The 15,105-nt window shown below is 41.8% G+C and overlaps 1 protein-coding gene across 1 annotated transcript in view; it reads left to right on the forward strand.

Annotated features, from left to right (window-relative positions):
• Positions 1-10,546, forward strand: part of NEK8 (NIMA related kinase 8) — an 83,487-nt gene extending 72,941 nt beyond the window's left edge. The window contains exons 14-15 of the mRNA XM_040338526.1: positions 4,163-4,321; positions 9,783-10,546. Coding sequence (XP_040194460.1) covers positions 4,163-4,321; positions 9,783-9,808 — 185 coding nt within the window. The 3' untranslated portion in view covers positions 9,809-10,546. The remainder of the gene's footprint in view (positions 1-4,162; positions 4,322-9,782) is intronic.
• The last annotated feature ends 4,559 nt before the right edge of the window (positions 10,547-15,105 follow it).

Below are 15,105 nucleotides of genomic sequence, written 5' to 3' on the forward strand. Positions count from 1 at the left end.
AATGTATGTTTATTAGAGGCAGAGGGGAGGAGGGGGGAGGAGTCTTACTTTTCACTCTTTTGTTAAGGTCCAGTTTATGTGTCATTAGTTATAATACTTATATATAGTGTTATATAATACTTCAGTTTCTATTAAAATGACAAACAAATGTTATACTTAACTGCTCTGTGTAATGGTTTTGCACAGAGAACCCCCGATCCTCCTCTTCTCGGCTCCCCCACCAGCTCTCCTGTCCCCCTCCCCCTATAGGGCTCCCATAGCAAGGCGTTTGTTTGCTAGGGGAGCACTCGTGCGTGCTGGCTTACAATTCCCGATCTGTGTTTTCATACAACACACAAAGTATAGTTCGGCCCCGCCCTCTCCGCTCCCTTGCCATGGCTGTGTATCTGCTGCTGTATCTGAGCCAATGAGGAGGGAGAGAGCCTCAGCTCTCGAGCACACCACTGGATCAGGATCGGGCTCAGGTACATTTTACCCATGTAGACCACAGTACATTAGCCATTTATATGGCAGTTTTATTAAATAGCTCATCAAAGTTGGCTCTATGAGTATAGAAAAGCCACATTGTTTTGTGACATCTTTCAGGCCATGCTTATGTCCACCTTACTCAAACCAACATTGTTTTTTTTTTTTTACTTTTGGATTGAGTCGGCAAGGGCTAGAATCATTATAAGGTTTTTGTTGCTGTCTTTCCCTTTGGGTAGATTCACTCTATCTGTCTTGTTGACCATTGTCAGAAAGACAAAAAGTGGTGGTAAATCCAAAATTTTACAGTTGTCACCAAAGCAGCAGGCAAGGGTACATTTTTCATTGGGGAGAACAACTGTCTACCACGGAAATTCACAGGTTTGTAGAGATTTCCCCCTACTTCCTGTTGTGTCCCCAGAACGGGAAGTAAAAAAATCATCCCAGTGGGGCACAAAACAAAACAATAAGGTATTTTAACCCATTCTTACTCTTTCCAACACAAAAAAAAGTGTTGGCGTCACATGCCCTTTAATAGACGTCTTCCCGATAGTAAATAATATTTTGCAAGATGCCAAGTTAGCAAATATTTCATAATAGCTTGTTCCCTTGTATATATGGCCTTTGAAAAAGCTTCATATTGTTTGCTTGCCAAACTGTAAGTAGCATTTTCTGTAGTCTTTGTGCTCTATTTGCTGTGACCTGTGTGTGCACTATGTGCCACCCCTAGTTATGTTGTGTGCTGTGTAAGGCCTCTTACAGACGACCGGATCTATCCGCTGGGATTGATCCGCGGATCAGTTCCAGCAGATAGATCCGGTCGTGTGTACGGCCTAGCGGACATTTCCCCGCGGATTAAAATCCGGCCGACGGATTTCAAGCGGATAAAAATTTCTTAGCATGCTAAGAAATCTATCCGCTTGAATCCTGTCCAGCGGACTGATCCGGTCGTCTGTACAGACTCACCGGATCAGTCTGTCCGCTCCCCTCCCTCGCATGCGTCGTAATGATTCGACGCATGCGTGGAAGTATTTACCTTCCAGCGTCGCGCACGTCGCCGCGTCATCGCCACGGCAACGGCGCGACACGTCACCGTGGATGTATTCCGCGCGGATTTCGATCTGATGGTGTGTACAGCCATCAGATCCTAATCCCTCAGAGGATGTATCCGCTGGAAACGGTCCAGCAGACCGTTTCCAGCGGATATCCTCTGGTGTGTACGGGGCCTAAGTGCTGTGCTGTGTATGCTATGTAGACACCGAGCTCTACTACTTTGGGTATAGAAAAGAATCACCCCCTTTAAAAGTCAAATTTTGTTGCTTTGCAGACTGAAATGAAGACAGCCACTGTTTTTGTTTTATCATTCCTTTACTGTAGGAATGGTGTTATTTGGATGATGAGTGGTATTGGATTTCCGCCAGACATATTGTTTGGTGTTGAGGCTGAATAGTTCAATTTTAGTCTCACCTGACCATAACCATGTGGCCTGTGAATCTTCAAGGTACGTTTTTAAGGTCATCAGATGAGAATGAAATTGTATTGTTTGGCCTCAACACCAAACAATATGTCTGGCAAAAATCCAATACTGCTCACCATTTCTACAGTAAAGCATGGAGGTGGTAATATCCTGTTATGGGGGTGTTTCTCTGTAGCAGGGACTGGAGCACTTATCAGGATGGAAGAAATGTGGATGGGGCAAAATACCATCAAATTCTTGAGGTAAATCTGCTGCCCTCTGCTTATCAATGGGAATAAGGTTTACCTTCCAACATGACAATGACCCAAATCACACAGCATAAATGATCACACAGTTTTTAAAGGAGAAACAAGTGAATGTCCTTGCATGGCCTGGTCAGAGCCCAGACTTAAACCCCATTGAAAATCTGTGGAATTACTTGAAGACTGCAGTCCACAAACAGTAACCATCAAATTTAACTGAAGTTCTGCAAAGAAGAGAGGGCAAATATTGCAAAGTCTAGATGTGCAAAGTTAGTAGAGACATATCCCAATAGACTAAAGGCTGTATTTAAAGCAAAACATGGTCCAACAAAATACTGACACAAAGGGGTAATCCTTTTTCCAACTCAGTGATTCTGTTTTTGATTATATTTTTTCTGACATGTTGGTGTGATATCTTTCATTTGGATATTATAAGTTGTTCTAAGTAAATACAGCTCGCGGCCGATTTTGGTCGCGATTACAGAGACATCGGTACAGAAACTATTTTTGAAATCTGTGCAGCACCGCAGATGCGCCGTCGCACAGTTTAGGACGGTGTCATTACCGAAGCTCAAAGAAACTACTCCTACAAGCTTTTGAGCTTTTTTGAGCTCTCATTAAACTCCCGTCCATGTTAGCCAATGTGTCCATGCACACTATGGCCCGGATTCACAAAGCACTTACGCCGACGTATCTCGAGATACACCGCGTAAATGTGTAACTATGCGCCGTCGTATCTGTGCGCCGTGCCACAATCTGAGATACGCCTAAAAATAGGCTTCCTACGACCGACGTAACTTGCCTACGCCGTCGTATCGTGGGCGCATATTTACGCTGGGCGCATTTGCCGCTCCCATTGATTTTCTATGCACATATGTAAATGAGGGAGATACGCCGATTCACGAACGTAGTTGCGCCCGGTGCATAAAATACGCGGTTTGCGTAAGTCGTACGTCCGGCGTAAAGTTATTCCCCATATAGGAGGCGCAACTCATGCAAAGGTATGGACCAGGGAACAGAGCCGTCGTATTTTATGTTGTTTACGTTGTAAGTGAATAAGGCTAGGCGTAGGTTACGTTCATGTCGTAGGCAGTGATTCGACGTATCTTAGGCAGTTGTTTCGACGTGATTCTGAGCATGCGCACTGGGATGCGGCCACGGGACGGTGCATGCGCCGTTCATTTTAAGTACTTCTATGACGCTTGGCCCATCATTTGCATGGGGTCACGCCTCATTAGCATGGCTCACTCCCACTTCCACCTACGACAGCTTACGCCGAGGAAACCCAGCGTATCTTTAAGAGCGAGTGGGAGCAAGTGCTTTGTGAATCCAGTGCTTGCCTCTCTGCGTTGCGTCGGCGTAGCGTATATTAGATACGCTACGCCCGCATAAATATGTGCCGATGTATGTGAATCCGGGCCTATGACTTTTTCTGGAGTTTACGGGCATATGCTCTTACAGGCAGAAAACCCCCCTGCCAAACTCATGTTTTTGAGAGGCGCTTTAGAGAAGAAAATACGCCCAAGTGCTCAAAAATGCATGAAAAAGCTCCATAATGCACAAAAAAAGGATAAAATGAGCCGAGGGAAGGGTTTGTGAAAAAAAAAACGCTTGTGCTCAATAAAGCTAAAAGAAGATCAATAAAAACACTCATAAGAGCACAAAAAAACACAAGCTTCTTCAAGCTATTTAGGCAGAAATATAAAAGCTCCAGTGCCTGTAAAGGCATTTTTTTTTTTAGCCCTTAGAAAAGCAATTTTTTATTTTTCTAAATGTTGTTTTAATCTGTGAAATGTGTGTGGACAGTCCCTGGAAGATGCACGAAAAACAAACCAATACAGTGTTTGGACAAGTGTGTTACTGCAGAGTTTTGTGACTGTAAGGCTTTTATGGGGACAACATGGGAGCAGCACTGTCTGTTTGCATTATGTTGCAGTACGGTGATTTCCACTAACTCCTATAGACCATTTCTGTGCAGATGGCCAAGTCTCCACATGGGGGAAAGGAGCCAGAGGACGACTAGGACGCAGAGACGAGGGGATCGGGGTACCTAAAATGGTTCAACTGGAGGAGAGCCACCCCTATACAGTAACTTCAGTGGCATGTTGCCATGGTAACACTCTCCTATCGGTAAAACGTAAGTATGCATGTGAATATTAATATGTATGAGCAAGTTCCTTCAGGGACATTTCAGCTATGCCAGGTTTCCTGTCAATAATACTGATTGCAATAAGCCCTGAAAGCCATTATATATGTGCTCCGTCTATAAATCCTGTAATCATAATCCTATGCCATTATCTGCGGGTGGAACTGGCAGCCAAGAGGATTGTTGGCCTGAGTCCAAGAGAGAATGTCAAAAACTATGTAAAGAATGGATGGGGTTTTACACTGACATCTCAGATATTTCATCTCTTTCCTCTGGTGGGAGATCTGTACACAGATTCTCAGACACGACTCCCTTGCTGTGATTTATATTCCTCGTTTGATAGGTGAAAGGTGCATCGATTCCCACAGGCCATCTTTTTAGCACACGTGTCAAAGATTTTCTAAATTTTTAAGTGCTGTGCAACACAAATCAATTTTGGTTTTGCATATTTCTAATATGCTTCTCTTTGTATCTAAATATTTATGATCAGTCTGGTAAAGTCTAATGTCACGTACACACGATCGGTCTAACCGATGAGAACGGTCTGATGGACCGTTTTCATCAGACCAAACCGATAGTGTGTGGGCCCCATCGGTTATTTATCCATAGGTTAAAAAAAAGCAATCTTGTTTTAAATTTAACCGATGGATACCTAACCGATAGAAAAAAAACGATCGTTAGTAGGCACGTCCATCGGTTGAAAATCCATGCATGCTCAGAATCAAGTCGACGCATGCTTGGAAGCATTGAACTTCGTTTTTTTCAGCACGTCGTTGTGTTTTACGTCACCGCGTTCTGACACGATCGTGTTTTTAACTGATGGTGTGTAGGCACGACTGACCTTCAGTCAGCTTCATCGGTTAACCAATGAAAACGGTCCATCGGACCGTATTCATCGGATGGACCGACCGTGTGTACAGGGCATCACTTCTATTTAGAAAAATACACACATACTTGGTAGCCATTTTGTTTAAAGGATATGTTCACCTTTGGAACATATAGGGTGAAACGTAACATGTTCCAGCTTCTCCCCCCGGACCCCCACTTTGACAGCAGGCTCCGCCCACACAGCCACTAATTCATTCAAAGATTCCTGTGAATGAATAAACTGCAAGTACAGTCTGCAATCACAGCAGATGGACTTGTAGCGTCTATGGGCTGCAGAGGTGCTGATGAGTGCTTTTATAAAAAGGTGACCAGATTTTTTAAATGAAATCCGGGGACATATTTTTTTTATACTAGTAATGGCAGTAATCAGCAACTCTCTGCCTGTCACCGCCGCCCACCTCACAGCCTGTCAAGTCTTACACTCCGGGCCCCGGCTACTACTGGTGGGGAGCGGAGAAAGATCACTCCGCCTGGGAAGGCAAGGAGATAAGCAAGCGGCTTCCTGGGACTTGAGCCAAGGCAGAAGAACAAGCGAGCAAAGCTGAATGGGCATGCACCCAAAATAAATATTCCCTCCGCTCCGACCAGTACATGATCATCAGGAAGGGGCACATATAATGGAAAAAATACACCCCCCTAAACTAGTAGGAATTTGTATTTTCCATTCTACACTGACTGTCTTTGAAATTGCCCCAGCCCCTGTTCAAATCCAATCCGGGGACAGACTTGGTCCGGGGACAGTGTTCTCAATCCCGGGACTGCCCCCAGAAACAGCCCTATTTTATAGTCCTACTGACATGTCCTCTGGATTTCAAACAGAAAGCTCTTCTAGAGGAATAGACTGAAAGTCGCAGGATATTTCTGCAGAAGACTACATTGCACTTGTGATCTACAGATTGTGGGTGCAGTGCTTTCCAGGCTCCTGCAGGAAAAAAATATAAAATCACTTTTTTTCTGCAAAAAAAATGTGCATTTATTAAAAAAAAATCTGTAAAGGTGAACTTTGCCTTTAAAGGGATCGTGTTAAAAAAATATGAAGGTGTTCTTAGATAGCTATTGGTTAACATTATGTTCAAAGCTGTGTGTTTTTCTCAGTAGTGTCTATAAAATAAGTGTTTTGGAGTTCTCCATGTCTCAGTAACATAATAGATAAGGAAAGGAGGTGCAGGGGAAATTGTGCACAGTGTTCAGAAAAGTATGTTACGCATTATTTTATGAATTGGTTGGGAATACTTTGTTTCAACTTGCACATTGATCATCACGTGTTTGGCTCTCCTAGAGTTCACACAAATGCATGGGACTGTAGGCCACACATATTCCCCATAAAACCTTACTCCAGGTATAATCAAAATAAATTTACTGACCCAAGTTTGGCAAATAATGGCTGCGGCATTTTTTATTGGTTTAAACACAATAAATTAAATCAACCATATAAACTTTTATTACTCAACATCAAACATCATACTTTAATGAAAACCAACCAACTGTGCAACTGCTTAGTTTTCGGAACTCAAGCAGCATTACCTCATTATATCATGAAATAACACGTCCCCCCTAGACATCCAGGGTGACACCGACCACATAAAATTGCCGCGACTGGGGAGGGAGGGAGTTCTTCCACCGGTGCTTGCTGACAGGAAAAGAGGGAGATTCCCAGCCAATCCTTATAAAGCCTTCCTGGCTACCAGTACCTTCCGCTGCATCCCATTGACTGGCTGTTGATCCCAAATTTAAAGCCACAGTACCTAAATTTAAAACATCCTATACATCTCACTGCATACCTACAAACATTACATTTTAAACCTTAAACCACTTCACACATGTGGTGGCCACAATCCCACTTAAGTGGGCTCCTATTGTGCCCCCTTTCTTATTATAAAGAACTGAGTAAATTCAATTCCTGCTCATGTCCAGTTTCCTTTTTATTGCCTACTGTCATACGCTCTATTTACACCTGGTAGTCTGCCAGTCATATAAAAAGTGGGAGCAAAAATAAAACAGTTTTCATTCAAACCATTGACATGTTAATCCCCCTACACACGATCGGAATTTCCGATGGAAAAAGTCAGACGGAAATTTCGACCAAGTGTATGCCCCATCGGAAGTTTAGATAAAGAACATGTTCTCTTTTACTTCGATGGAATTCTGACGGCATTCCGATGTGATTTTAGTCAGACAAAGGTCCAATCGTGTGTACGGGGGTTTAGTCTTTTATATACTTTTAATTTTAATAGAAATGTATTACATTGCAACACATTTGTATTAGACTTTCCATAAGATATGTATAAGGAGTGGCATTTAGAAACAATAGGGATTCGGTAATGTGAATACAGCATTCAGATAAGCAAATATTACCATATAGTCATGAGAAAAAGTAAGAACACCCCACTGAAATTGTTGTCTTTTTCAACATATTTAAAACGGCAGACATTAGATCTTCATTTAAACAGTCGCTATGCATAAAGGGAAATAACTTGAACTAATGAGTCATAAAATCGATACAATGTATTTATTCTAATAATTCAAATGAATCAAAATGCAGATACGTCAAATGGAACAAGTAAGTACACTCATACATTTACCACCACTTCAAAGCCATTAATTAGAGTCTGTGTTCCAGATTAGAATCTCCTTAGAGAGTATGCGGGGAGAACCTGTGTTTAAAGAAAAGACCTGTCTGTACTGAAAATTATTTACGAGCGGCATAAATTTCAAAGACCTGCTAATTTGTCCAGGGCTGCTCTGCCCATCAAATTCAGCCCAAAAGATGTCTGCCTAATGCTAAAATAAGCCTCCAAGAACCCCAACGTTTAATTTCAGAATCTGCAGGTAACTTTAGCAACAATTGGTGTGAAAATGCATGCATCTACAATTGGATAAAAATTGCACCAGTTTAACCTGAATGGGATGTGGCCTGGTTGCTGTCTAAAAAAAAAACATAAGGGTAAGACCGCAGTTCACCATTGAACTTATAAACAAAGACTAGGCCTTCTGGAACAATGTGCTGTGGATTGATGGACCAAAGATAGATGCGTTTGACCACGGTAACACCAAACATGTTTGGCAGAAACAAAAGACAGCATTTCAGAAAACCGCATACCAACTGTGAAGCATGGTGGTTGACATGTTATAGTTTAGGGTAGCTTTGTTGTTTCGAAGCCAGGGCATCTTGCAGTCATTGAATCATCTATGAATTCTGCATCATATCAAATTGTGCTTGATGACATCCACTGTCACTTCTTTTCAACCTAATTCTTTTCAACTTTTCAAGCCTACCCCCATCCAGCCTCAAGGTATTTTCTACGGTCTGATCAATCTATGAGATACCTAGGCTATTCTGTAATAGGTTGTACCATTTGGGTTTTTTGTTCTGTAATGATAAAAACTCATAATTAAATAATGTAATGTGTGCTTGATGAGAATGGGAAGCCAACTCTCTGAAGTTTGAAGTTGAACCCAAAATGGGTCTTTCAAAACAATAACAAGGAAAATCACACTAGTAAATCCACTAAGGAGCGGCTCAAAAAGAAAAAATGAAGTGTTATGGACTGGCCTATATAGAGCCCTGGTTTTAATCAATATAGATCTAAAACAGGCAGTTCATGGTCAAGGAGACCCGTAAACCTCTTGCAGCTGAAGGAATTTTGCAGTAAAAAATGGCCAGATGTCAGAGACTGGTGAACAATAATGCAAATCGCCCAGAAGAAGTAATTTCCAGCAAAAGAAGGCAATCTCAGCTTATAAAAACCAAGGGGGGTAATTAGACTTGACACAGTACTCCATTACATCTTTTGATATTTTTGTTGAATAAATGATTGAGAAGACCAATTTTCCATGTGTTTTTATACAGGAATATCACCTTATCCGTAGGCAGTATTTGAATGAAGATATACTGTTTGCCTGTTCAAATGTATTGAAAAAGCCAACAATTCCCATGGGGTGTACAAACCTATTCACATTACTGTGTATATATATATATTGTATAACTGCAGAAAATAATTATCACACTCTTGCAGTAAGTGATATACTTTCATCCATAAATTCAAATCTATACATACAGAAGGTATTCCAAGTCTTGTGTATTACCTAGGTATAGCTTTGTACTTGGATTTTAGTGGTATATATTCTTTCGTTATTGTAAAATATTAAAACAAAAACCTTGGTTGTTGATAGAAAATACGGTATTAGATGAGATGTGCCTGACTGCTTATCAAGTGAAAAATGATGTGTGAAATTTATTTTACAAAAAAGGTACAAATAAGTACAAGAGGTAAATACATTTACAGCTTTCATAGAGGACAGAGAGGACATACATTAACTCTTTTCTCATTTTGGGCTTTATGTCTGAGATTTAAAAAAAAAATCCATCACACAGAGAATTAGTGCTGCTTTGTCACATGTAGACAACAAGTCTTGCAGGGAGAGACAGGGTCAATACAAGGAATTATCCTCCTATCAGTCTGCTTGTCAGTGATACCGATGTGCTATTACCTCAGTCACAGTGGGAGATATCTCATCTTCTCTGTGTGTCATCATGAACTAACTGTTTCAATTACATTTACAGCGGGCATAGAAGATGTCTCTGTGTGAGAGGCGGACGTCAAGACGGACATCATGAGCTGTAAATATCAAATAGGTGTCCCCAGCAGACTCCCTCTGACACACCACTTCCACACAGGAGCCTGATGACATAACACTTTGTGCCAGATATCACTACCATTTGTGTCACACACACTTTGTTGCAAGGCAAAGAACAAACTCTTCAGATCTGTGGAAATGCCCTAAAGGGCCTGTAGGCCTGATCTACAACTTGGATGATATTAAAGAGACATGAGATGCACTGGCAGACATATATCTTCAGAACTGAAGAGGAAAAGCAAACTCATGTTTGAAACAACTGAGTAAACCAATGAAATAATGGTGGGCAGCCTTTGTCGATTCTGGTTTTGGCCTAAAATGACTTGAAGAATAGGCCGTGGTAAGCCTCACGTCAGTGTTATAGTGTACAAATCTGGGATCTAGTTAATGTGTTTGTGAATGCTTTTTGAAGGATATAGACAAAAACACATTTTTAGTAAAGTTAGGAAAGATTAAAACCTACAGTATCCCCTTATAGCCATATCCACATGTCATGCATGCACATCAAAGAGACAGAAAATTAGGAAAAATCTATCTGATGGGATAACGAACAGAAATAAAAAAAAATTGAACTCCAATCCAATCTGCTGCTACCTGTCATGTTGTTGTGAGACCATCTCCCCTACAGTTAGAATCACTCCCTAGGACAAACTTAACCCTTGATCGCTCCCTAGTGTTTAACCCCTTCCCTGCCAGTGTCATTTACACAATAAAAATCACAGATCGTGGCCATTACTAATAAAAATAATAATAACAAAAATGCCATAAATCTATCCCCTATTTTGTAGACACTATAGCTTTTGCACAAACCAATCAATATACGCTTATTGCATTTTTTTTTTTAATTCTTCCGAGTGTGAAGTGATTAATAGTAGTATTTATAATTATTATATATTAGAATTATTCTATTATTCTTTTTTTTAAATCTGTATTTGCTGGACCAAAGTGCCCCTAACATTTCTTGTGTAGGCCAACAGGCAAAGCAATAGTGGCTCAGGCATTGTGCTCCATGTAATTATTGGACATCGATGCCACTGAACTTAAGTGTTTGAATCCTGTATACAATTCAATACAGGAAAATCTGTAAGGCACCCTTAAAAATCGTGGACAGTCTCCAGGCACCCCATTCTAACATGTAAAATACTATTCTAAAAGTTTTACATAATGCATTAACATCCTCACATAGAACCCCCAACGTTAGAGGCAATGCTGTATCCTGGCCTAGGCCAACAAGGCCCAGGCCTAGGCCAGCACTTTGCAGGGTGGCAGCACGGACAGTGTCCCCGCCAGCTTGCGCTACACTGTTGGGCAAATTAGTTTAGCCCCCCCGTAAATCGGCCGCACTGCTTCCAGTTTGCGGGCGGTTGGCATTCTGCAACTGTGGGGGGGGGGGGGGCGTCGCTTCTAATTTTTTACCATCCTTGTCCCATTGCAGAGATCTCACTTCATGTCCCATAGCCAAACAGGAAGTGAGAGGAAATCTATGCAAATTAAGGGAATCCATTGCCCCCCCCCCCCCAGGCCATCAGAACTAGTGTCCCCACTTGAAAATTTCAGGGTGGGTCTTAAACCGCAAGGGGTGTGGCCTTGACAGGAAGGGGTGGGTCATATTTATATTAGGGGGTGCACGAGTTTAGTCAGGCCTAGGGCAGCACAAAACCTGAATACACCCCTGGTTAGAGGTGATTCATTCTTCCATCAAAAATACTTTTGCACACTGGTAGTGACTAGTATTCCAATGTTTCTCTTCTCCCTCAATCTCTATCAATCAGCTAATGTGACCCCAGTGCTGAGGGAGAGGGGCACAGGAGGGTCAAACAAGGATGCTGCGGAGGCAACAGACATCCTCCTTATTAACTGATGATGTCATGGTTTGTTAGGATGCCAGTGTCTAGAAAGTCGTAATGGTGCTTAACCACTTTAGCCCCGGGCCTGTTTTTCAGAGTTGGTGTTTACGAGACTAAAACATTTTTTTTTTGCTAGAAAATTACTTAAAACCCCAAAACATTATATATTTTTTTTCGAACACCCTAGAGAATAAAATGGCAGTCATTGCAATACTTTTTGTCACACCGTATTTGCGCAGCGGTCTTACAAGCGCACTTTTTTTTGGAAAAAATTCACTTTTTTAAATTAAAAAATAAGACAACAATAAATTTGGCCCAATTGTTTTATATATTGTGAAAGATAATGTTACGCCGAGTAAAATGATACCCAACATGTCACGCTTAAAAATTGCGCCCGCTCGTGGCATGGCGTCAAACTTTTACCCAAAAAAATCTCGATAGGCGACGTTTAAAAAATTCTACAGGTTGCATTTTTTGAGTTACAGAGTAGGCCTAAGGCTAAAATTATTGCTCTCGCTCTAACGATCGCGGCGATACCTCACTTGTGTGGTTTGAACACCGTTTTCATATGCGGGCGCTACTCGCGTATACGTTCGCTTCTACACACGAGCTCGTCGGGACGGGGCGCTTTAAAAAAAAAATTTTTTGGTTTTCGCATTTATTTTTATTTATTTTACAATTTTTAACACTGAAATAAAAAAATTAAAAAAATTATCACTTTTATTCCTATTACAAGGAATGTAAACATCCCTTGTAATAGAAAAAAGCATGACAGGTCCTCTTAAATATGAGATCTGGGGTCAAAAAGACCTCAGATCTCATATTTAGGCTTAAATGCAAAAAAAAAAAAAAAATTTGGAAATGTCATTTTTTCAAATGACAAAAAAAAAAAATGTTGCTTTAAGACGCTGGGCGGGACTGATGTTTTGACGTCACTTCCGCCCAGCAGAGCTATGGGGGACGGGCGAAGGAGATTTTTCCTTCAGTCTCGTCCCCGCTCAGCTGCCGAACGGTCCTGATCGCCTCCGCCGCTACCGACGGCTACGGTAAGTGGCAGAGGGCGCGGGAGGGGGGGCCCTCTCCCGCCACCGATAACGGCATTCTCGCGGCGAATCCGCCGCGGAGACCGCCGTTATCGTGTACCGGACCGCCCACTGAAGAGATGAATATCTCGATTGTGGCAGCAGCTGCTGCCGTTACCGAGATATTCATCTTTAAAGTGATGACGTATAACGACGGTGGGCGGTCGGTAACTAGTTAATGAAAACCCATGGCTTTGTGTTTTGTATAACATTTTTTATACATTTTTAGGCATTTTGCCAAAGGCACCCCTAAAGAAACCTCAAGACACCCCAGGGTGCCTGGGCACCCTGGCTGAAAAAGGCTGTCTTTAGAGCTTGCAATCCAAAATAATTTCTAGCTTTATCTGATTTCTGGTTCTTTTTTGTAAATGTTAGGATTTTTAGTGTATATTTTTTTTGGCACCAGGGGTCCCCTGCTGAAAAATCCAGAAGTGCGAATAAAACTTTTGGACTTCTCCTTGTACACTTTATAAAATGTTAGCATACTAAGTACTAATTATACAAGGAAGATTGGTGAGTCTCATAGCTGTGGAATCTTATGATTCCATGGCTAGATCAAACCATGCACAGCCAGTTGCTCTGTGTTATGTTGTGCTTGTTTTTACAAATAGAAGAACGCAAATATTCTGGTTGGAAAATGGAGCTGCTGAAATGAAAGCCGCTTTTTGGGGAAAAATCCAATAACCCTGGTCTGGTGCTGTATACAGTTTGCCTTTTATATATGATATTTATAAACAAATCACTGTGCTGTGTTTTTAAAAACTTTTATGTATATTTATTTTATTGAGGAAATAAATACTCCCATCTGTTTTCACAGTTTGCGTATTGGTTGTGTTGCCTCAGTTGACCTCATGCTGGCTGAGCCCCCTGAGATGTATCTGTATTTGCTCTGAATGCTCAGGCATGTTCACAGATGACTTGCTGCATAACACACTGGACTGGCAACCAGGACCCAGGTATCAATTGAAGAATATGCTGGGGTGATAAAAGTCCTACACACCGTAAATATGTTACGTCTCCTGTTGATATGTTGTTACTGTATTTAGTGCACAGCTGAGACAAGCAAAGCATTGTTGCTGGTGAATCTTGCCAGCAACAGGATCACTATTGTGGCATGGTCCATGGACATCAGTCTTTCTTGGATCTTAAAATGGTTATAAAGCCTAAACATTTATTATCTGAACTTATTCCTGCCCGCAATGTACTGTGGGCGAGCGCCCATTGTAGGCAAAGCAACGTACCTGTACGTCGCTGCCTAATTCTGGGATGAGGGCGCACACGTGTGCACCCAGGCCCGACACTCGCTGGGATTGTTCACTCCGGGAGTCTGTATGCAAGTCAATGATTCACGACTGGGACCTGCTGATCGGCTGTGTACAATGAAATTTGTGGCAGTGTTGAATTGTAAGTTTGTTAACTTGCTGCACAATTTCACTGACAAGTTGTACACTTGCAGCACACTTGTAGCACAGGTTCTAGCTGACACTTTTCCTAATTGTAGCAAATCTGCGTGGCAAGTCTCTAGCAACTCTACAGCTTAAAAATTCAGTGGGACGACTATTGCACAACATAACTGAACCAGAACTTGAAGCAGACTTGCAGAATGTTTGAAAAGAAAATATCATTAATCTATAGCTTGTTGTCCTCCAATACTCAAAAGATGGTTTACATGCAAAAGTGGGAACATGATCTTGGCATGGAATTGGACATTGCGGAATGGAGTAAACTGGTACTGGGGGCTTCTAGGTCTTATATTAATACCCCTCTAATATAGGCTAATTATAAAGTGTTGATGCGATGGTACATGGTCCCTGCACGAATAGCCACTTTTGTTCCGGGGGCGTCCCCACGGTGCTTTAGAGGGTGCAATGAGGATGGCACCATGTACCACATTTGGTGGACATGTCCAAAGGTGAGACGATTTTGGATGCGCACTTATAACTTTATTTATTCTTTAACCCAAGTTAATCTTGTTAAGTCGCCTCTGCATGCACTGCTGGGACGTCCGGCAGAGGGAAATTCAAAGCACTTGAGAAAACTGATAGCTTTTATATTTGTGGCAGCCAGAATCTCCATTGCTAAGTCTTGGAGAACCCCCACTGTTCCCTTTTGTCTTCTGAAGTCTAAACTGTCATGGATTATGGTGAACGAGAGGTTGTCGGCCATTCTGAACGATAAGGTCAGGGTTTTTGACAAGGTGTGGGATCCCTGGATCACCTATCTCACGAATGTAAATTGATCCGCATCAACGCAAGGGCTTTCCCTTTTTGGGTTAAGGTAGGGATGCACCATTCTTTTTTCCCTCTCTCCCTTTCTTTTC

This window comes from Rana temporaria, chromosome 2 (genome assembly GCF_905171775.1).
Source record: "Rana temporaria chromosome 2, aRanTem1.1, whole genome shotgun sequence".
Lineage (NCBI taxonomy): Eukaryota > Metazoa > Chordata > Amphibia > Anura > Ranidae > Rana > Rana temporaria.